This window comes from Pelodiscus sinensis, chromosome 7 (assembly GCF_052426305.1).
Source record: "Pelodiscus sinensis isolate ZL-2025 chromosome 7, ASM5242630v1, whole genome shotgun sequence".
NCBI lineage: Eukaryota > Metazoa > Chordata > Testudines > Trionychidae > Pelodiscus > Pelodiscus sinensis.
This window is the reverse complement of record NC_143058.1, coordinates 45,863,174-45,885,724: the sequence shown is the minus strand read 5'-3', so window position 1 is coordinate 45,885,724 and position 22,551 is coordinate 45,863,174. Positions and strand designations below refer to the sequence as shown.

General features: G+C 42.5%; 1 protein-coding gene across 5 annotated transcripts in view; it reads left to right on the top strand.

The window, feature by feature from the left end:
- The first annotated feature begins 290 nt into the window (after positions 1-290).
- The window catches only part of ATF2 (activating transcription factor 2), a 102,821-nt gene continuing 80,560 nt past the window's right edge, over positions 291-22,551 (top strand). The window contains exons 1-4 of one of the 5 annotated variants that reach the window (XM_075933683.2): positions 291-409; positions 8,062-8,093; positions 13,362-13,435; positions 15,407-15,476. In XM_075933683.2, the coding sequence (XP_075789798.1) occupies positions 15,429-15,476 (48 nt within the window). In that variant the 5' untranslated portion in view covers positions 291-409; positions 8,062-8,093; positions 13,362-13,435; positions 15,407-15,428. Of the gene's footprint in view, positions 410-8,061; positions 8,094-13,361; positions 13,436-15,406; positions 15,477-22,551 lie in introns of those variants that run through there. The other 4 variants (XM_075933672.2, XM_075933684.2, XM_025182815.3 and 1 more) reach the window with 4 other exon arrangements.

Below are 22,551 nucleotides of genomic sequence, written 5' to 3'. Positions count from 1 at the left end.
GGTCACGAGGTCGATTTTAAATCTCCTCTGTCATGCCCCTCCTCCCCCGCATTATCTTCCGTTCTAACCCGTACGCGGGAGCAGCCCTGGGCCAGTCGTTAGAGACGCGGCGCTAACGTTGCCCTTCCAGCCGCTCGACTTTGAGAAGACCAGCTTAGCAAAACGCCACCTACAGGCGTCCATCCCCTCCCCCACAATTGAGCGCTTCCGGCCAACCAGACACTAGAGGGCCCCACCCTGCAAACCAATCAGTGGCCTTCTCTATGCTACCGCCAGCTGCAACGCCCGTGGATCACGTGACCCCTTTCCCTCGGCCTGGGGAGGGGGGATGCCAGTGAGTTATCGCGAGAAGGGACGGAAGCCTATGGGGGACCCGGCCTTTAATGTGCGGTTCGGCCCCTCTCCCCGGGTGAGTTTGTAAACAGAGCGCGGCGAAGGGCAGCGCCTCTGGCGCGTTGTAACGGGGTGTTGTGGGTAGCGGCGCCTCGGCCCTAGCGGGCGAGGGAAGGGGGCGGCGTGGGCCGGGCCGGGCTGGGCTGGGCTAAGTGGGGGTGCCCGGGAGGTATTAACATGGCGCCGCCGCTCTCCACGGAGACCCCCGCCTGTGGCCCCCGCCACCCTTAGAGCCGCGGGGTTCGGGCCGGAGCCAGCGCGCAGGAGACTGTTACCCGCCCCCGAGGTAGGCTGGTCCCTGCGGCTGCCCCAAGGAGGGGGCTGGGGAGCAGGGCGAGGCTTCTTCCCCGGAAGCGGGCTGCCCTGATAGATACAGCCGGCTCCCACCCGTCCCCGGGGGCGCTGGGGTCGCTCTCCCCTGCAAGGGTAAAGCGGGCCTGCCCCTCCCCCTGCTGCGACGGGACCGAGCCAAAGGAGAAGCGGGAAGGTTCCTCTCTTCGCCTGTGACTGCCTGAGAGTAGAGAGGGGCGGGTGGAGGGAGAGGAGACCCAGGTGCCCTCAGCAAGTGCTAAAAGGGGAGGGCAGAGCCAGAGAGGGGGCTGTCGCTCTGTTGCCCGTAAGTGCCGATGCGATTGTGTGGCCTGTACCTACTTCCAGCCTGGCCTGGGTTGTAGTGCTCTGCTGGGGCACATCACCATTGTGACTGTGTTGAGTGGGAGCTCGACACTGTGCTGCCAATTGTAGGTATTTTCTTTAGGGTCCTCTCAATAACCTTTCACTTATTGTGGCCCATTTTGGAGGACTCTTTATGAGAGGCAGAGCTGATGCCCAGACATTCAAAGCATGATAGTTATATTGAAGGTTGTGAACATCTTCCCTGAGGGGCCCATCTCTTGCCTCAGGATTGTTCACTATTGTAGGTACTAGGAACTTAATGTAATGTCCACTCCCACCACCTAGTAAATTTATTTTACAATTTGCAATCTTTTGGTTTCCCTCACACAAAATAATACTGTCTTTGCAAATGAAATGAGTTGGGATACTCTTGTATCTCATGTAATTTGGATGCCTTTTCTCTCCCCCCCCCCCAAAAGTAAATTCTATGCTTATCTTTTTCTCCAAATAATTGAATTCTGAGCTTTTTGTTTTCTATCTTCCATCCTTTCCCTGCCTTTAGTAAAATCTTTATTCCCTTTATATCCTAGTCAATGAATCTTGGATTTAGTTTGGGACAACAGCAGAAGCAATTTCTGAGTGCAAGAGTTGAGGCAGATTAAAATAGCCATTTTTGTGTCTACTGAGAATATCCACATTTAGTTTAGATAAGGTAAAAAGGTATAAGATTCAAATTATGCTCGATGGCTGTGGTTTTCAGCCTGTGGTCCATGGACTCCTGCGGGGGCGTGGGGAACTGCAAACTATGTCTAAAATTTCCAAAGAGCTCTGTGCTTCCATTTGAAATATTTTAGGAGGGGAAAACAGCTATTGCTTTAGAGTATAAGACAACCAGTAGCAGCTGGGGGGGAACCCTGTGGACAGGTGTTTCCATAATTGTGAAATGCAAGACTTTTTTTAAACCTTTCTCTGAAGTATCTGGTAGTGGCTGCTATTAGAGGCCCAATAGTGCAGACACTTATGCATAAATTTAACTTTACTTCATTACTGGTAGTAGCTCAATTATTTAAAGCAAGTGTTTGCGGAACTAGAACCAGAGAAGAAGTTACTGGATTAGGTAGAATAATGCTCTAATCTCTTAGTTATAAAATCTACTAAAGCGCCATGAAAATAACACTTAGCATATTTCAAAGGGCCTTTTTGCAATGAGTGAACTTGAACAAAAAAAATCTAAAACATTATTGGGGCTTATTGTTACATTAAAGGTTACTGTCAGAAATTTACATTAATAAAAATGCATTTTGTGCAGGAGGGTAGGAAACCTATTTATCATTTTATATTTGGGTAGTTAAAGTTGTACATTAATATTTTGATCTTCATTGCACACACAATGTCTTTACTCAGACTTAGAGGTTGGTAAGTTTAATTTTGTTGATATCTGTAGTCTTCACTAGGCATTTTATAACTATACAGATTCTGCCATGTATCCTCCTTTTTACTCAGAAATTTTTATCTTATTTGATTATATTAAATCTTTATGGGTTCACTGCTGCTCCCACACAGTTTGTTCTTGGATAGGATATGCCCAGATAATACTGTATTCCATTAACTTTTGACATTTGGCCATGTTTCTGATGTGCCTGTTATGTCAAGATTTAATTCCATTTTTAGCCATTGTAGTTCATCTTTTTTTTTTTTTTTTTTGTCTGTGGATATTTGTGATCACAAATAAAAGCCATGTGCCAATCTTTATCTATTTCATGATATGTATTGCTTTTCTGAAATTTAATCTGAACTCGTCCTAGTATGCTTCCATTTTCAAAAAATGTTTATCAAATTCCCATTTGTAAAGAACCCATTGAAGACTTTCATTGTGACAAGCATAATATGATGATACTTCCTGAAGTCAAGTTGTGTGCATTAGCTAGCTTATTTAACTGCATCATCTTATTACAGTGACCCTGTAGTCTCTTCAACCATTCCGTGTTGCTTGATACTTTCTCTTGCTATGTCTTGTCTTAAATTACACTGTAAGCCCTTGTAGGCAGGTACTGCTTTCTTGCATCTTGGTACACATAGGTCCATGTTCCTCCTTGGAGCTATGGGATGTTACTGGTGTGTGTGTGTGTACACCAAATATAGAGTTTCATGGTATCGGACACTGTTAACTTACACTTCTATTAGGGATATTAAAGACTAGTCAACTAGCTGACTATCCGATAAGCAAATGCTTATCAGATAGTCAATTGACTAGTCAATGTCCGCCCTCCTCTCCCCCCCCCCCCCCCCGCACTTTTGGCTGCTTCTATTATATAGAGGCAGCCAAAGGAGGTGGGGGGAAGAAGAGGTACTTCAATGTGGCTGCGCAGCACTGCTGCTTTGAAACCCCAAGGTGCGTTTCAAAGGGGCATCTGCCAAGGAGTGTCACTCCTCAGCTGATCCCAGGTTCTGGGAATATGCCATGTGGAACCTGGCCAAGCGGAGCCCAGGGAGTCCCAAGCTGACCCTGGATTCTGCTGCTGCGCAGAGCCTGAAGTTCAGCTGGGAACTGCTCAGCTGATCTGGGCTCTCTGTGTCATTTAAGCAGAACCTGGGATCACCTGGGGAGTCCCCAGCTGACCCTGGACTCCATGGCTTTGAAATGTACAAGAGCCCCTGTTGGGGACTTTTATACATTTCAGAGTTGGCACCTGCATGCAGCCCAGAGTCAGTGGGACTTCCTGCTATCCCTGGGCTACAGGCGTGGTTCCGCATTCCTCCTTTGAAATTCCTCCTCTCCTACTGGGGTTCTTGTACATTTCAAAGAAGGAATGTGGAAGTCAAGTAGTCAATGGAAATTGTCGACTGCAGTTAACTGACTAGTCGAATAATTTTAACATCCTGTCAAAGTCAGACACAGGACTCACAGATTTGTCTGACCGCTCTGTTTCTTTAGCAAAGCCGCTTTGCTAATATACCCAGAAAATGTGAGTACCATACAAGGCTCAAGCCCTTTAGATTTATACAGTCAAAAGAAAGCCAACTTAACAAGATTAAAAGGTGGCAAAACTTATTAGTATGAGACTAGTCAAGTATCTTCATTTCCACATCAAGCACACAGCAATCTCCTGTCCATATCTCCCTGGCTACCTAAATTACTTTCTGCCTAACACCTAATGTTCCCTTTCCAGTTACATGCAGTCCCCGGCTTACGTACAAGATAAGAACAAACCTACAGTCCCTAAGTTGAATTTGTATGTAAGTCGGAACTGGCGTCCAGATTCAGCTGCTGTTGAAACTGACCAACGGCTGACTACAGGAAGCCCGAGGCAGAGCAGCTCTGCCTCGGGTTTCCTGTAGTCAGCCGCTGGTCAGTTTCAGCAGTGGCTGACTTGGGAACACCTGGGGTAGAGCAGCTGGGGCGCTGCCGGGTGGGTCCCCGCAGCGCTGCTCCTTGGCGCTACTGGACCAACCCGGCAGCACCCCAGCTTCTCTGCCCCAGGCGCCCTGATTCAGCCGCTGCTGAAACTGACCAGCAGCGGCTGAATCAGGACGCCTGGGGCAGAGTAGCTGGGGTGCTGCCGGTTTGGTCCCGTAGCGCCGAGGAGCAGCGCTGCGGGACCAACCCGGCAGCGCCCCAGCTGCTCTACCCCAGACACCGGCGAGAAAAACCTGGTTTGCTGGGGCGGGCGCACTAGCTGTGCCGGCCCTCCCCCCCCCCCCCCCCCCCCCCCCAGCAGATCAGGGAGACACGGGCAGCGGGACTGCCGAGATGCGCTGCCGTCCCACCGCCCATGTCCTCTGCGGCTTTGCTCCGCGTCTCCCTGGTCTGCTCGGGGGGGGGGGGGGAGGGGGAGAAGCGGTGCACTAGCTGCGCGCCTCACACCCCCCCCCCCCCCCCCCCCCCCCCCCGAGCAAACCAGGGAGACGCGGAGCAGCTTTTCTCGCTGCGGAGGACGCGGGCAGCGGGACCGCGGCACGTTTGGGCAGTTCCACTGCCCCCGTCCTCCGCGGCAAGAAAAGCCCCGTTCGTATGTATGGATCCGACATAAGTCGGATCCATGTAACCTGGGGACTGCCTGTATTCCAGGCACACCTGGCTTCATTCTGAGCTGCATACCTATAAACATAATCTTCTCTTCCAATATAATTCTTTCTTCTTTCACAATCCCTAACTTCTATCTGAAATATCTTTACTGTTACAAAAAATACCTATGATTACTCTGATTTAAAATGTTACTACAGGTTGGACCTTTTTCAATCAGGATGGTCTGGTATTGCAGCAGGACCATAAATGTTCTTGATCCAGAGAGTCCTGGTGGAGGGCCAGTGGCTGGGGGCCCGGCCACACAAATCTAGTTAGGCCAACAGGTTGGCTGGAGTGCCAGTGGGCTCCAGCAGGGCTGTGTATTGCTGCTGCATTGGAAGGTGGGGAGAGAGAGCTGACCAGCAGGCCAGAAATAACCTCCCCAGGGCCAACAAAATACCTCATATGAGACTGGTCAATTCCTGATAGTGCTGGATCAGGGAGATACAATCTGTATTTTAAAGAGATGGGGGATTCAGAGATAGGCAACAGAAATGATTAGTGGTTTGGAATGGGTCCCATATGAAGAGAGATTAAAAAGACTTCGGGCAAGTCTAGACTGCCCTCGGTTTTCAAAAGAAGATATCCAAATTTGGCATGAATTTGCATATCTTCTTCTGAAAACAGGATCGGAAGAAGATCTGCAAATTTGTGGCAAATTTGAATATCTTTCGAAAGCTATGGGCAGTCTAGATGTGCCCTCAGTCTTTTCATCTTAGAAAAGAGGAGACTAAGTGGGGTATGATACAAGTCTAGAAAATCATAACTGGTATGAAAAAAGTGAATAAGGAAAAGTTATTTGTTTCCATAATATCAGAACTACGGGGTCACAAAATGAAATTGGTAGCAGGTTTAAAATAAACAAAAGGAAGTTTTTCTTCACTTAGCACACAGTCAACCTGTGGAACTCTTTGCCAGAGGATGTTGTGAAGACTAGGGCTTTAACAAGGTTCAGAAAAGAGCTAGATAAATTTATGGAGGTTAGGTCTATCAATGGCTATTAGCCAGGATGGGTAGGAATGGTGTCCTTAGCCTTAGTTTGTCTGGAATTGGATGACAGGAGAGAGATCATGTGATGATTCCCTGTTGTGTTCACTCCTACTGGGGCATCTGGCATTGGCCACTGTCGGCAGACAGGATACGGAATCCCAATTCGCTTTTATGCGTATTTGTGGGGGTCGCCTGGTCTGGCCTGTGGGAATGGGTGGGAACACACTAGGTATGTAGTAGTATAGTCGATTAACCGATAGGCAAAAGCTTATAGGTCAATGCTACAGACTACATGCGTTTCCTCCCACCCCTTGCCAGTACATTTTTTAGCAGGCTGGCCAGCAGCCCAGCTCAGTCCCAGCTCGTAGTGGGTCCTGGACCTACCTTCTCTGTGGCTCTGCATTTCAAAGTGTATTAGGATCCAGGTGGGAGGTTGCTATAGAAGAAGGGGGGAAGCAACTAGTTGACTATCCTGTTTTATAAGCATTTGCTTATCGGATAGTCATCTAGTCAACTAGTCCTTAATATCCCTACCATGTACATGGGTGCGTGTTAACATCCCTAGATTGATAAATGTTTCCATTGACCTAGAACTGTTTACATGCAGTACTTAGGCATGTGGGTTTTTTTTACACCCTTGAGACATAACTATGCTGATGTAGCTTTCCATAGCAGACAAACCTTTAGACACTTGCTACAACAACAGAAGAGTTTTTCAATTGCTGTAGGAAATCCACTCCATCAAGAGATAATAGCAAAGTGGATGGAAGAATAGTTTATGCCAGTGCTTAATGATATCTTGCTGTAATATAACTTGATCAACATATGTTTTAGATATAGAATCAAAGAACCTTGGGGTAAAAGGGATGGATGAGTCATTTAGTTTAACCCTGTTTCAAGATGCAAACCATGTTTAAACCATGGTAGACAAATGACTATCCAGCCTCCTTATGAAAACCTCCAGTGAAGGAGTTTCCAGGACCTCTGTAAGTAGTCTGTTTCATTGTTATATTCTACAGTCAAAGCCATAATCTCCTAACTTTAAGAACATTTCTGTCTGCAGACAAGTTTCCATTCCTTATCCAGATCTTTCAGGGCAATGGGCAGACGGAGTGGCTGGTGCAAGGTTCAGGGCAGGGCCTTTTGAGATGGGAGGAGGGCAGGAGATTTACTGCATGCAGGAATGAGGGTTGGGGAGTGAGGAGGGGTTCAGGGTGGGGGGTGTCCCCATGGCCAGCAGGGGCCATTTCTCTCCTCCCCCACCCTTGCTTTCAGCTTATTTATAGTCTTACAGGCATCAGTGACCAAGTCTTTACCCTTTTCTGTGGGGACAGAAGATGGCTCAGAAGAGCCACTTGTGCAGGGATTCTGATGCACCACAGACATTGTCATTTAAGCACCTTTCCACCCATACAAAAGCTTTAGTACACGGGAACATATCCTGTACTAAGGAAAGCACAGGAGCTGTCTTTTAAATAATATAGCTGGGTGGGAGAACAAATTTTGGAAGCCAGTAATAATTACTGTGCCCATTAAGTTTGAATATGAGATGAAAATGCATTGATACAGACTGTCAAATACTTTCTCAGAATTTTGACAGAGGTGTGGGGAGGGGAGAGCAGGGTTGGAGAGTTGAGGGGGCTCCATGGGAGCGGGTATGCATAGGTACATGTTTAACAAAATAAGTACATTTTAACATCCCTAATTTTCACTTTTGTGTTTCAAATCCTATGGTGGTGATAAACAGATGACTCTAGCCATCTGAAGAAGTGGGCTGTGCCCACAAGAGCTCATGATACTGTCTACATGTTTTGTTAGTCTATAAAGTGCTACCAGACCATTTGTTGTTGTTTTTCTGTAACAGACTAACTCGGCTACCCCCTGAAGCTCTATAAAATGAGTCATTTACTCATTTCTTTGCTGAGGATGAGCTTTTTCTATATACGTGAAGCAATAAATACACTTCATTTTGTTTCAATTTTCTTCTTGTGTTTTAGGAATTTAAGAGAAGCAGTTCCAGCCCCTTCAGGTCAGTGCAGCTGTGTTTTTCATTATTTATTAAGTAGTTTAATTTATGAGACTTCCATCTGCCAACTCGTATACCAAGTGAAAGAATAACTGGGAACTAAGATTAAAGTGGATTACTTTTAAAACTCTCACCCAGAAAGTATAAACATGTAGCAACTGATCTAACATTTAGAAATCTATCTCTCATTTTATTTGTCTTGAGTTTTTGGGCTCTAGAACAAGATACTACTTTTAACTTTAGATAATTAATCTGGTAAACAAAAAACCTGAACCTTTCTCTTCCACCTTTGCCCATTAACCCCATGCAAACTAACATCTGGGTCCTGCCAGGAGGGCAGGGGGCTGGACTCGATGACTTCTTGAGGTCCCTTCCAGTCCTAGTATTCTATGATTCCTCATGTTAACATTGGACCAGAACAAAATTAATACCATAATTTTAAGTAAATATTTTGAATAAACATAGTTTCCTGTTCTCAGTTTTTTACTCTAATAGTTTGCCAGTGCTTATATTATTGTCAGTCACCTAACTATATATTGATACATTTATCTAATATATATTTTAGATACATTTATCTAATATATATTTTAGAGAGTTTGTCACTTTGTTCAAGAACTCCTTTTCAACAGTAAGAGTTAGGACCACTGAATTCAGTATACAGCTTTCTCTTATCATAACTTAACACAAATGAGATGTGTCTGGAATGGGCTTGCTTCTCATAAAACCATATGGAAAAGAGAGAGAAGGTGAAAGGGCCTGGGTGGGAGCATGTCCCCACTCTGTCCAGGACTGCCTGAGCCCCCAAACCTCCCACCCCTGCTGGTGCCTTTGACGAGGCAGGGGTGGGAGCGCTCTCCATACACATACCCAACCGGTTGCTGCGGGGACACTGCTAGTTGTTTCCCTTTGTCATTGTCAGGGAGCAAGGGGAAAGTGCAGTTTTCTGCGTTCCTCACTTGGGCTAGGGAACAAAGGGGCAGATAAGTTGTGCACTTCACTGTTCCCTGACAGGGACAGAAAGGGGAAGAGCAAGCATCCCCTGCTACAAATCTCAGAGGGAATGGGACTTTGACTCCCCTGCCCATCCTCTACCTACCGTACTACACATACACATTCAGTCCTTTGCCAAGAGCCCCTCCTCAATCCTGACTTTTGTACCTTCTACATCCCTAGCCCCCTGCCTTGAACCCCTCTTTAAGGACCCGAACAATGGTAAATGTGCTAGTATTCTTATATGAGAAAAGATGATGTAAAGAAAACAATGCAGACGTTAAATATATAAATGATGCCTCTCTATTTTTAAGTGACCATTTTTCCTTGCCTGCTGTGACTTACCTGTTTAATATTTATTTTTAATGTTGTACAATAAACAGTTAAAGATACATTTTAATGCCTCTTTAAATCCAAGGAGTCTACATTAAACATTTGTTATTAAATCTAGGATAATTTTTCAGTGTATATAAACAAATTAATGAATTATAACAGCAATGTAGACCAAGTGGGCTACTAACAGTCAGCAGTGCACATAGTATATTGCATTACTTTTTATGTAGCCTAATGGTTCAAAGAGGCGTTCAGTTTCTGCATTCAGAAGTAACATTCACTTTTACATTTTCAGTGTATCATAACTCTCAGTTAAGGGCTGCCACCCATAGTGGTGGGGAAAAAAGAATGAGAGACTAATGGATTTTGAAGTGAACTGCAAGACATAAAATTAAAAATCTTTAAAACGTAAACACTTGAAATACAGTACAGGCAGTCCCCGGGTTACATGGATCCGACTTACATCGGATCCCTACTTACAAATGGGGTGAGGCAACCCCGCACTAGCTGCTTCCCCCCAGCAGACCAGGGAGACGTGGAGCGGCTTTTCTCAGCAGACACCTCAGCTTGAGAATAAAGGACTGAGGGAAGTGAGGTGTGGGAGAATAAAACTGAGCTCTGGAGAAATGTTTGGGTAGAGTTTCCCCTACAATATGTACCAGTTCCGACTTACATACAAATTCGACTTAAGAACAAACCTACAGTCACCTTGTACGTAACCCGGGGGCTGCCTGTATAGCAATTACTGTAGCTAATGTCCACTCCACTTCCATTTGCACCTTTTCCTTTTTAAGAAGTTTTGAGGAGATGCTTTGGGCTTAATGATTATGCTTTGCAATAATATAGAATGTCATATTTATTATCTAGGTAGTGCCTAGGAACTCTACTTAGGTCAAAATAATAATCTTGATCAATTAAGTATTAATGTTTTGCTTGCAGGACAGGTGTTCTGAGCTTGTTCATTTGGTAGAGTGAAATTTGCCCTGTAGTTAAAAGGCCGAAGATGACACACAGTTTATCAACTATCATTATTGTAAGTTCTATATGTTGTAAATGATTAATCATTTCAGCATTTCTTGTAGATGAGATGCACTGTTGCCCTTCAGACTTCTTAAAGTGTCACCTACACTGGTAATGAAAAGCTGGCCGAGAAACAAATTTAAAACAGTTTGCCTGGCAGAGTGAATTCTACATAAGGTTCTGGGTTTTTGTTTGTTTTTTTTTTTTTTGTTTTTGGTTTTTTTTAAACAACAACCCATGTTTCTGAACTTGAAGGGTGAAAAAATCTAGAGAAATGTTTTTTAAATGCTTACACTATTATGCCTTCCCATATTGATCATAGCTTGTCTGTTATTCACAATAGCTTGATCTCATGCTCAATTATATTCTGTAGCAAGTCACTTTGTATGGGTAAGGTAACTGACAAATGGGTACATACTAAAATGAGTACATTTTAAATACATTTAAAATCTTATTTTCTTAGTTACAGTTGTGGGTAAAGTTAAGTTATTGTACATCTATTTAATGATTGCTTATGGTCAGAGAAAAGGAGGGCAAGGGATAAATGAGATCTCTTTCCTACAAGCCCAATCGATATTCGTCCAAGAACTAGTCTAATTTTGGGGACATCATTATGCATTGAGGTATGATCAAGGTCACCTGTTCTGGCTGCCTATGTTGATTGGGTTCTTTAGTTTACTTCTATCACACATAAACCAAATGCCTTAGGGTAACATGTCTGAAACAGGCATATGATTCCAAAGGATACACAAAATACAGTTTCTAAGATCATGTACATTGGTCCTTTATCTTTTTCCTGTTTCACTGCATCGAAGACAAGTTTCTTGTCTTTACCTGCAGAACCTTCAAAATTTTGCCCTTTGTATGTGCTTTCACTTGTCTTTCATCACAGTAAACAAGGCTTCTTTGTTTGAATAACTATAGTAGTCTGTTAGTCATTTGCCAGATTTTCATGTGTGTGAGATTCCATACCTTTTTCCATGCTGTCTCTTACATGCAGAACTTACTTGAGAATAGGGATGTAAAATCCTGCTTAGTTAACCAGTTAAATGTTAAGTTTAATGGGTTAGCTGATTAAACCAGGATGGATGGGGAAGGGGAGCAAGGTGTTCCAGCCTGCTGGGCTGGAGCAACCCCTCCCACCTGCCACAGTGGCTAGAGAAGGGGGCTTTGCCTATAAATGGTGTATTTTTTTTTAATTTTTTTTTTACTAATCTTTTGGTTGGGAGCAATACAATTTTATTTTCTTTCACCATGCCACTCTTTTCTTCTGGCTTCACCATTACATTTTTTTAACTGTCTTTTACTTCAGTTTAACCAATTCAGAACTATCTTTATAAGTAGATCTTTTCTTTGATATCATGATACTTTCAGGGATCCATTTAAGAGAAATTTTGTTAGAAATAGTCCGAGTTTTGTTCTTTTATCATATTTTTGTTCTGGCTTTTTTTCATCACATCTTTAAGATTTTAGATTAATTAAAGAATTGTGGATTGTCCTTTTATATAGTGCCTTCATGTAAATATAGACAGTAATGAAACTCCTGTGTTGGCAAACCACTCAAGACAAGGCAATGGTGAAGAAACTAAATGAATTCTTTGCATTTCTGTTCACTGCAGAGGATGTATAAGATGCCCACATCAGAGCTAGTCTTTTTGGATGGCATAGCTGAAGTACAGGCAGTCCCCGGGTTACATGGATCCGACTTACATTGGATCCCTACTTACAAACGGGGTGAGGCAACCCCGCACTAGCTGCTTCCCCCCAGCAGATCAGGGAGACACGAAGCTAGTGCCCCCCCCCCCCCCAGCAGACCAGGGAGACGCGGAGCGGCTTTTCTCAGCAGACACCTCAGCTTGAGAATAAAGGACTGAGGGAAGTGAGGTGTGGGAGAATAAAACTGAGCTCTGGAGAAATGTTTGGCTAGAGTTTCCCCTACAATATGTACCAGTTCCGACTTACATACAAATTCAACTTAAGAACAAACCTACAGTCCCTATCTTGTACGTAACCCGGGGACTGCCTGTAGTGTCTCAAATTGATGTGTCAATAGAGATTTTAGAACAAATTGATAAATTAAGCAGTAATAGGTCACCAGGGCCAGATTGTATCCACTCAAGAGTTCTGAGGGACCTGAAATATTAAGTTGTGAGCTACTAACTGTGGTATGTAGCCTATCACTAAAATCAGCCTCTCTACCAAATGTCCGGAAGACAGCTTAACATAACAGCAATTTTTTAAAAGGACTCTAGAAGAGATCCTGACAGCCTGTGAGCCTAACTTTAGTACTGGGCAAATTGGTAGAAACTATAGTAAAGAACAGAATTTTCAGGTAAGGATAAACATGATTTATTGGAGAAGAGTTATTATGGCTTTTGCAGAAGGAAGTAGTGTCTCATCAATCTATTAAAATTCTTTTTAGGTGTCAATGAGCATGTGGATAAGAGCGATTCTATGTACTGTATATAGTCAGCTTGGAATATCAGAAAGCCTTTGACAAGATTCCTCACCAATGGCTCTTAAGGAAATTGGAAGCTTATCTACATTTACAGTGTAGCAGCAATAGCACTTAGTAAAGAAACTACCTATTCCGACAGGAGAGCAGCTCCTTTTGGCAGAGTTTGCTAGATATGTCGGCGTGAAAAGCCCTCCAATCATATTTCTGTCTGCACTGGAATGAGATCGATATAACAGCTTCGGTCATGCTTGCATGAAATTATCTATTAAAGTGAAAAATAGTACTGCGAAGGAAGGCTGTATTATGGAGCTGTCAAATCAAATATATGCACAAATGGGAAGTGTTCAGTGTAATCCAAACCTGATCCAGGGTAATGAATGGTATTATATAATGTATCCAAAAGACATTACAAAGGAATAACTTCATTTTGTTTATTTAGCTTGCACAATAATGGTTTTCTTTAATTACAGTTCATTGCCATGAAAAGGAGAATGTGATAAACTATTCACCCTATGAAATTTGGCTTACATATGAAATCTACCAGGTATAGATGTGTGTGTATGTGTTTGTCTCTGTTTAGAGTATTGCTAAGTGAAGTGATGTTTTGATCTTCTGCTGACTTACTGTACATATATAAAGTCTCTAGGTAAATATTATTGTTTTTATTATAGGATTTCTGAAGTGGTATTGAAATATATATATTTTTATAAATATGTATGAAAAAGACTTCTCTGTTGTAGAGATGTGCATAGGCATTTCTAATCTACTGACTTCCTTTAAAGGTAGATAAGGAATTGGGGAATGAGTTGTTTTCCATGGCCTAGTGGTACTTAGCAGTTGTCTTTGGGTGTTATATGCTTTGCTAATTTTTTGTATTTGTAAAAATATGCATTTGCAATATATTTTTATTCCAGTGATTAAAAAATGCTTCAGTGATATTTTGTCGAATATACATTATATATTATGTATTATATATGATGTATTGTACATATTACAATTATATATTACATACAGGTGGCTTTTTTTTTAAATTTGTCTTTCAAAGTGAGATGCATGCTCAAACTCCATTACATGTACCTATTTGGATGGATTTGTATATTGATATCTGGGACTTGGAAAATGTATCCTTAAAGCCATATGTGTTGACATTTTATTTCATTGATTATCATAGAGCTGTAGGACTGGAAGGGACCTCGAGGTCATCTAGTCCAGTCCCTAGCACTCATGACAGGACTAATCATTATCTACACCATCCCTGACAGGTGTTTGTCTAATCTGCTCTTATAAACCTCCTATGATGGCAATTCTACAACATCCCTAGGCATTTTTTTCCAGTGCTTAACTATCCCAACAATTAAAAGGGTTTTCCTGCTGTCGAACCTGAATTGTCGTTGCTGCAGGCTAAGCTTATTGCTTTTTATCCTATCCTCAGAAGTGAAATAGAACAGTTTACTGCCCTCTTCCTTATAACAATTTTTTATGTACTTGAAAACTGTTATTCTAGCCTCTCTCAGTCGTCTTTTCCAGATTAGACAAACCCAATTTTTTAGTGTCCTCTCATAGGTCATATTTTCAAGACCATTAATCATTTGTTACACTTTTCTCTGGGCTTTCTCCAGTTTGTCCACATCTTCTCTGAAATGTGGCACCCAGAACTGGAGACAGTACTACAGTTGAGGCCTAATTAGAACAGAGTAGAGCGGAATAATTACTACTTGTGTCTTGATCACAGCATTTCTGTTAATATATCCCTAAAATTAGCTCTTTTTTTTACTGTCAGTGTTACACTATTAACTTATATTTAGCTTCTGATCTATTATGACCCCCAGATCCCTTTCCACAATACTCCTTCCTAGATAGTTGTTTCCCATTTTGTATGTGTTCAACTGTATTATCAAAAACTTAGCTCACTGCAAGCAGAAGAGGGTGGTTCTTGCTAGAGATGTGAATGGGTAACCAGTTTTCAGGCCCCAGAGCAAGGGCCAAGAGCAGGAGCCCCAGGATCTGGGGGACTGCAGCGGTGAGATCCCGCTAGTCATTTAACCAGTTAAACCTTACGTTAACTCAGTGCTTTTTTTTATAAGAAAAAATGTGTTGGTGCTCCAGGCTCAAAGTTGTTGGGGGGAGCAAAGGGATTTGTTGAGCAAAAAAAAAAGCTGAGCTGGGGCCAAAATGCTGTTGCAGCCCCTTTAAGAGCCATGTGTCCTGGGCGGGCTTACGTTGGGAGCCATCCCAGGAAGTACATGCCACAACGCCAGAGGGAAATCCCATTCAGTTCAAGTAAGATGGTAAAATAGGTGCCAGTACGCCGTGCTGGGGCATACCATCACAAAAAAAGCACTGAGTTAACCTAATGTTTAACCAGTGAACTGATTAACCAGGATTTTACATCCCTAGCCTTGCTAGTTCTTTAGTAATGCTTCCAACCTGGGCTTTGGAGATTGATGTATTGGTAACTTGTTGCAATTACTACAGATATTTTGAGGGTTTTTGTTTTTTTATCATTTCAACCTAGGTAGTACAAGGACCTGTGGAATATGAGTGATGACAAACCCTTTTTATGCACTGCCCCTGGATGTGGCCAGGTAATAGGATGCTTTGAATCTATTAATGTTGGTCAAGTAGAAAAAAACAGGTAAATGTATTTTATGTTAGCTTGAAGAATAGAAATATTCCTTAATGACAGATCCTGGAAAGTAACTGCATGCTGTAAATATTTTCTAAAGTAGATGACAGCAGGAATTTTTAGTTTTTAGCAATTGAAAATACCTAAACATTTAAAATGGAAATAAATAATGCATTAATTTGTGTAATACTGAGCACATTCTTAAATCTCTAGTAGGAATTACCAGGAATACAAGTTCAATACAAAGTGTAATAGAGCTCCAGTATTTATGAAGACTGTGGAGGTTAAATTATGGGAATTTGTAAAGTGAAGCCTCTGGGTATACTTAAGTTTCAATAAACATCTGAGTTTCTCCTAATGCAGTATAATCCAGTACTAGCCTGATGGTTCTATCATGCTTCCCATCTTGATTGGCCAGCTTCAGAAAAAATCCCTTGCAAATGGGCTGTACAGGGAACTGAGATTCTGTTCTGCTCATGCGCATTTCCAAATTTCTTCCCATTTTGACTCCAGAGGTTATTCAGGTAATTACAGGCCAGCAAGCCTAACTTTAGTATCAAGCAAACTGGGCGAAACTCTAGTAAAGAGAAAAAATTGAGATTCCCATAAATGAACAAAATATTTTGGGGACGGTTCAACACAGCTTTTGTAAAGGAAATATTACCACAGTAGCCATTAGAATTCTGGTCTGATCAGTATAATGTACTTTTTGAGTTTCACAAAGCTTTTGACATGGTCTGTCGCTAAAGGCTTTTAAGCAAAATTAGCAGTCATGGAGTAAGAGGGAAGGTCTGCTCAATGATAAGTAACTAGTTACAAAATAAGAGACACAGTGTAGTAATAATTGGTCACTTTTCACAGTAGAGAGCAGTAAATATCAAGGTCCCACAAGGCTAAATGTTGAAACTGGTGCTATTCAATATACAGGCAGTCCCCGGGTTACGTACAAGATAGGGACTGTAGGTTTGTTCTTAAGTTGAATCTGTATGTAAGTCGGAACTGGCGTCCAGATTCAGCCGCTGCAGACCAGGGGGATGGGGAGCAAAGCGGCGGAACACGCGGGCAGCGGGCAGCCCAGACGCGTCTGGGCTGTCCGCTGCCCGCGTGCTCCGCGGCTTTGCTCTGCTTTGCTCCCCGTCCCCCTGGTCTGCTGGGGAGCAAAGCAGAGCAAAGCCGCGGAGCACGCGGGCAGCGGACAGCCCAGACACGTCTGGGCTGCCCGCGTGTTCCGCCGCTTTGCTTCCTCTCCCTGGTCTGCTGGAGACCAGGGAGAGGGCCCCGTTCGTAACTGCGGATCCGACGTAAGTCCGATCCGCGTAACTCGGGGACTGCCTGTACTCATAAATGATCTGGAAAAAGGGGTGAACAAAGAGGTTGCAAAATTTGCAGACATACAAAAATTACCCAAGATAGATCAAGGGAGCTCTCAAAACCATTTGACTGGGTAAGAAAATAGCAAATGAAATTCCATATTGATAAACACCAAGTAATTGGAAAACATAATCGCAACTACACATATATAATGATGAGTTCAAAATAACCTTTACCACTTAAAAAGAGATACTGAAATCATCTGAGTATAGATCTCTGAAAACATCTGCTTAGTGTTCAGTGGCAGCCAAAAAAATTAGGAATAATTAGGAATAATTAAGAAAGTGATAAATAAGACAGAAAATATCATAATGCCCATATATAAATTCATGGTATGTCTACACCTTGAATTCCTTGTGTTGTTCTGGTTACCTCATCTCAAAAAAAGCTGTATTTGCATTGAAAACGTGCAGAGAAGAGCAATACAAACAATCACAAGTATTAAACAGATTCTGTCCAAGGGAAGATTAAAAAGACTGGGACTGTTTATCTTAGAAAAGAGATAACTAAGGGAGAATATAGTAGGGATCTATAAAATCATGAATGGGATAGAGAAAGTGAATAAGGAAGTGTTATTTATCCTTTCACGTATCACAAGAACCAGGAGTACCAATGAATTGAATAAGCAGGAGGTTTAAAACGAACATAAAGAAGTATGTCTTCACATAAAGCTGAGTCTTATTGAACTTGTTGCCAGCAGAAGTGAAGGTCAAAAGTATAAGCATGTTCAGAAAAAAATTACACAAGTGCATGGCAGATTGATTCATCAATGACTATTAGCCAAGGTTGTCAGAGATGCAACTCTGTCATCTGGATGTTTCTAAGACTCTGGCCGCCAGAAGTGTGGCGTGGACGATACGAGATGAACCACTTGATAATTGTCCTGTTTGGTTCATCTCTGAAGCTTCAGGCACCAGCCACTGTCTGAGGACAAGATGCTGGGATAGATGAATCATTGGTTTGAACCAATATGGCCATTCTTATGTTCTGATAATGAGGTCTTACATCATCTCAGCTCATAACAGGATTAGAAAGGGGGTACTATATTTTGTCCTAAATAATTATCCTTGTTTTCCCTTCCATATTGGTGTAATCCATTTTGTATGGTTTTAGGCAGGGCTCAACAAACCGCAGTGAGATCTACTCGCCAGCCCCACACATGCGCCAGATCAGCACTGTGCATGCGCGCAGCGCCGGTGAATGGGGCAAACGGAGCGAACGGCTGAAATCTACTCGCCATGGGCGAGTAGAAACAGCAATTTGTTGAGCCCTGGTTTTAGGTAACACTTGAGATTTTTCTTGATGAAAACAATGAGCTTCACTCAATTTCGTCAGTATCCACTACAAACTTGCAAGTAGCCCTTACCCTAGGGTTTAGTGAAGAAACCATGTGTATACTTCAGGGAGAGGTATCAGGATGTGAATCTCCCAACCTGGGTACAGTTGTAGCCTGTACCACAAAATGAAGGAACCACCAAGGCTTGGTAGTTCTATGGACACAGCTCTCATAATAAAGTTAAGTTAATATTACACATCACATTTGGGCAGCCTGTAGTTAGGTCCCCAAGCAGACTCAAGACATTCTATTTGTTACCTTTCTTGTGATGTTTACACGAGAAAATGTAGTTGTCCACTGCTGCATGTGGATTTCCACATGCAGATGAGTGTAATTTTCCAGTATGCTAAATAATATTGAAGCTAATAAGTCGTTTTTTAGGCTTGTTTTATGTGTTTTTTACTATGTACTGTACTGGTGACTGTTCAAGTTATGCTTATACTGTAAGGAAAAGTCATTGCATTCTACTAGATAGTGGGTGTTGGTTTGTTATGGGTGTTTTTGTTTTTGAGCAACATTGCTTTACAGAAGCAAAGAGTTAAAACACGGCATTAGGGTTAATTCTTAATCTTATACAGGACCTTTTGTGTGTCAGTGTAGTATTATATTCAAGAGTTCAACGTACTTTTATTTCTGAAAGAAAGTTACCACTTATTTAAAAGAAATCAAGAGTCACTGTAATCTGAAACATTGCTTTTTTCAGTAATTTATTTAGCTTTTCAGGCTCTATGCCATGAAATTTGAGACTGAGATTACAGAAAACTCAGGTGTGTGACAGGTTGCAGAAGTAACTAATGTAATGTGAATTATATAAAAATGGCGAACATTTTTTTGAAGCATACAGTATTAAAGATGTCAGCTATGATTTTTTTTGTCGTCATAAATGCTGTAATTGAATGTATGCTCATGACAGGTAAAATATATACTCATTATTGCAGTATAGTGAAATAAAAACTAACCTGCACTATGCCTTGCTCTAGCAGTACCATGGGTCCCTCATTTTCATAAGTATGGAAATATTAACCAGGTCTTAATAAAAATAGATTTAGGGACATGGTCAATTTAAAAATGAAATTTGTATGAATATTTTACCTGTTATAAGAATTGCTGAGGATTGATATGATTGATATACTTGAAAGGGAGTAGAAGAAAATATTTGTGTGTATTTGACAAATACTTAAATTTGTTCACACTTTTTCCTAAAAAGTTGATCAGTTTCCACTTTGGTTTGGTGGACATTTTACATTTTTTTAAAGTAACATGTAGAACAGGGCTCAGAGGCATAGATAATAATACCTGGAAGTACTTTTAAATAATTAAAAGAAAAAAACCTAATTAGTACGCAGGTTGATAGCATGACTTTAAGAATTTATTTTTTAAAAATTCAGTGATTTTTAAAAGTCTGTTAGCTGAGAGAACTTCATTAGCCCAGAGTTGTTTGCCTTCACCTTGTGCCCTTTCAGAATGTAGAGGAGGCTAACTTCAACCTCTGAAAAACCTGTGAGGGGTTGGATCACTGTATTTCCCATGAGACTGTCACCTGATGGACTGATCAGGTGGGCTTAGCGGTGTGCTTGCCACCTATGGTGCCCCGTCACCTTATCCTGCTGAGTCAGAAGCTCTGGTGTTCTCTAGCAAAGGCACACAGTTGGAGTAACAGCCCCCCAACAGAGTAACACCTGGAGCTTGACACAGCATCCTGATACACAGCCCCAATGGGACTAAAACCAAGATAAATCCATTTGTACCCTCTATAAAAGTTTTAACACCAAGAACAATCATAAAGTTGGTTCCCTTTAACAATGTTTTGTTCCTTCCCGCCCCATAACGGTTATTTACACTGCGTTTGATAATAAGCAAAAGTGATTTTAATAAAAATTTTAAAAAAGCATGTAAGTGGTTGCAAGTGATGACACAGATCAAAGTAAATTACTAAGTTAAAATAAAACAAAACGTGCCAGCTAATCCTAATATACTAAGTGAAGTTGTTACAAATCATAATTTCTTACTCTAGTTTTTATCTCAGGTACAATAAGGGCAGAGTTGATCTTTTTATTGACTTGGGTCTAGCAACTTTTCTCCCACTAATTAGAATTGTTTTCTTGTGGTGGGGATCAGTCTGTGAATCCAGCTGAAGACAATCATTGTTTGCTTCCCATTCATTAAATGGACTTTCCCCAGGGCAGGAAATCTTTCTTCCATTCTCCCCTCCCCTGCTGTGGAAAAATAGAAACTTAAAGATGGATTCCAACACCATGTGGCATGGTCACATGTCTTTGTAGGACCAACCACAGTTGAGCTTTACAGGAGAAACCAGACTATTTACAGATTATTATATTGAGCACTGGGCCATTAAGTTTTTAAGTACAGGCAGTCCCCGGGTTACGTACAAGATAGGGACTGTAGGTTTGTTCTTAAGTTGAATCTGTATGTAAGTCGGAACTGGCGTCCAGATTCAGCCGTCTGGGCTGTCAGCTGGCCGGGCGCTCCGGGGCTTGGCTCTGCTTTGCGCCCCCCCCCCCCCATCCCCCTGGTCTGCAGACCAGGGGGACGGGGGGGGCAAAGCAGAGCCAAGCCGTGGAGCGCGCGATCAGCTGACAGCCCAGACGCTCTGGGCTGTCAGCTGGCCGGGCGCTCTGCGGCTTGGCTCTGCTTGGCTCTGCTTTGCCCCCGCCCCCCCCCCCGGTCTGCAGACCAGGGGGACGGGGGGGGGGGGGGCAAAGCAGAGCCAAGCCTCGGAGCGCGTGGGCAGCGGACAGCCCTGTCCGCTGCCCACGTGTTCCGCCGCTTTGCTTCCTCTCCCTGGTCTGCTGGAGACCAGGGAGAGGAACCCCGTTCGTAACTGCGGATCCGACATAAGTCGGATCCGCGTAACTCGGGGACTGCCTGTACCACTAATGGTTTTCACTTAAAGATTTAGATCGGTTAATAAAAAGAATTACACTTCATATTTCTAACTTCACATACATGAAAGATACATGCACACAAATCGAATATACACGTTAAAGGTATTATTAGCTCATGAATATAGGTTACTTGTCCCATTTTGCATAAAGCATATTTGAGTTATGCATATTCAAAAACATATTTCCATAAAAATATGGGGGCCCAGCATCAGACCTCTCTCGTGAGTTCACTGTGTCAATCAGACAAAATCTCCTTAGGGAAAACTTCTATGCTAAATCTAGTGAGTAGGGATCTTGCCACCATCTCAGCTTCTATATTCGACAGATCAGCTGTCTTAGGGTACCTAGTTGCAAAATCCACCACCACTTAGAAATGCTTGTTCCCTCTCTGAGTGTGGCATGGCACTGGACCCACGATGTCCATGGCTCTGGACCCACCCTTAGGAAAGCCTTCTGTAAGTTAGGTAAGGGATGTGGGGGAACTTTCAGATTTCTTCTTCTCCTGACATACTGCACAAGACCTGCAATAATTTCACATCATTCTATATTCTCGGCCAGTAGAAATTACTCCATAGCCTATCATAGGTCCTATGTACCCCCAAGTGGCCTGCAAACGGACTACAAGGAGCAATCAGTAGCAATTCCTCCCTTCCCCCAGTGTTTGCTGGTACAACCAACTGCTTATAGGGATTCTTGGGCCTCTGTTCACTCCCACAGGAGTCTTCCTATACAGTTCTCACTGATTTGACTCCCATCATTTATCTGCATGGACTTCAGCTTTATCGCCATGCTAGGTGTACTTATTTTGAATGTTGGAAGGATTAATAGGAACAACTTGGCAGAGCTGTGACTGTGATATAAAGAGAGGTGCATGTGTACCTTGAGGGATCAAGTAGGCTTCATTTCAGCACTGAGTTTTCAGTTGGTTGTGAATACAGGTACGCCAGTTACCTTGCCATGAAGATTATCAGTAGCATAATGGCATACATGACTGTGGTGTCTGGGACTTTGTGAGGGGTAAGTGAAGATGATGTTTCAGAATAAATCCTCAGGGCAAGGAGGAAACTGTGGTAATATATTGCAAATCTGGGGTGGTTTGTGCAAAGTAAACTCAGTGTTTGAGTGTAGACCAAGAGCAGGGAGGTAATTTCCTACACCTGACTTAAACACAGGGTTTGCTTTGGGGAAAAAAGGCTACTAGACTTTATCATACTGTGATCATATGTTCTGTTTCCAAGTATTCTGTAGCATCTATACTGTAAATGTATGTAATTGGTATGCTAGGGCATCATTCAGAAATGGGCAGAGTTAAAGTTGTACTGCAGGGGTGGCATGTATTTTAACTTTGCATTTCCAGGTTTTCAGAGATTTAAGTTTAAGAGGTCTCCGCATCTCTGTCTTAATGAAGTTTTGGTGCATTT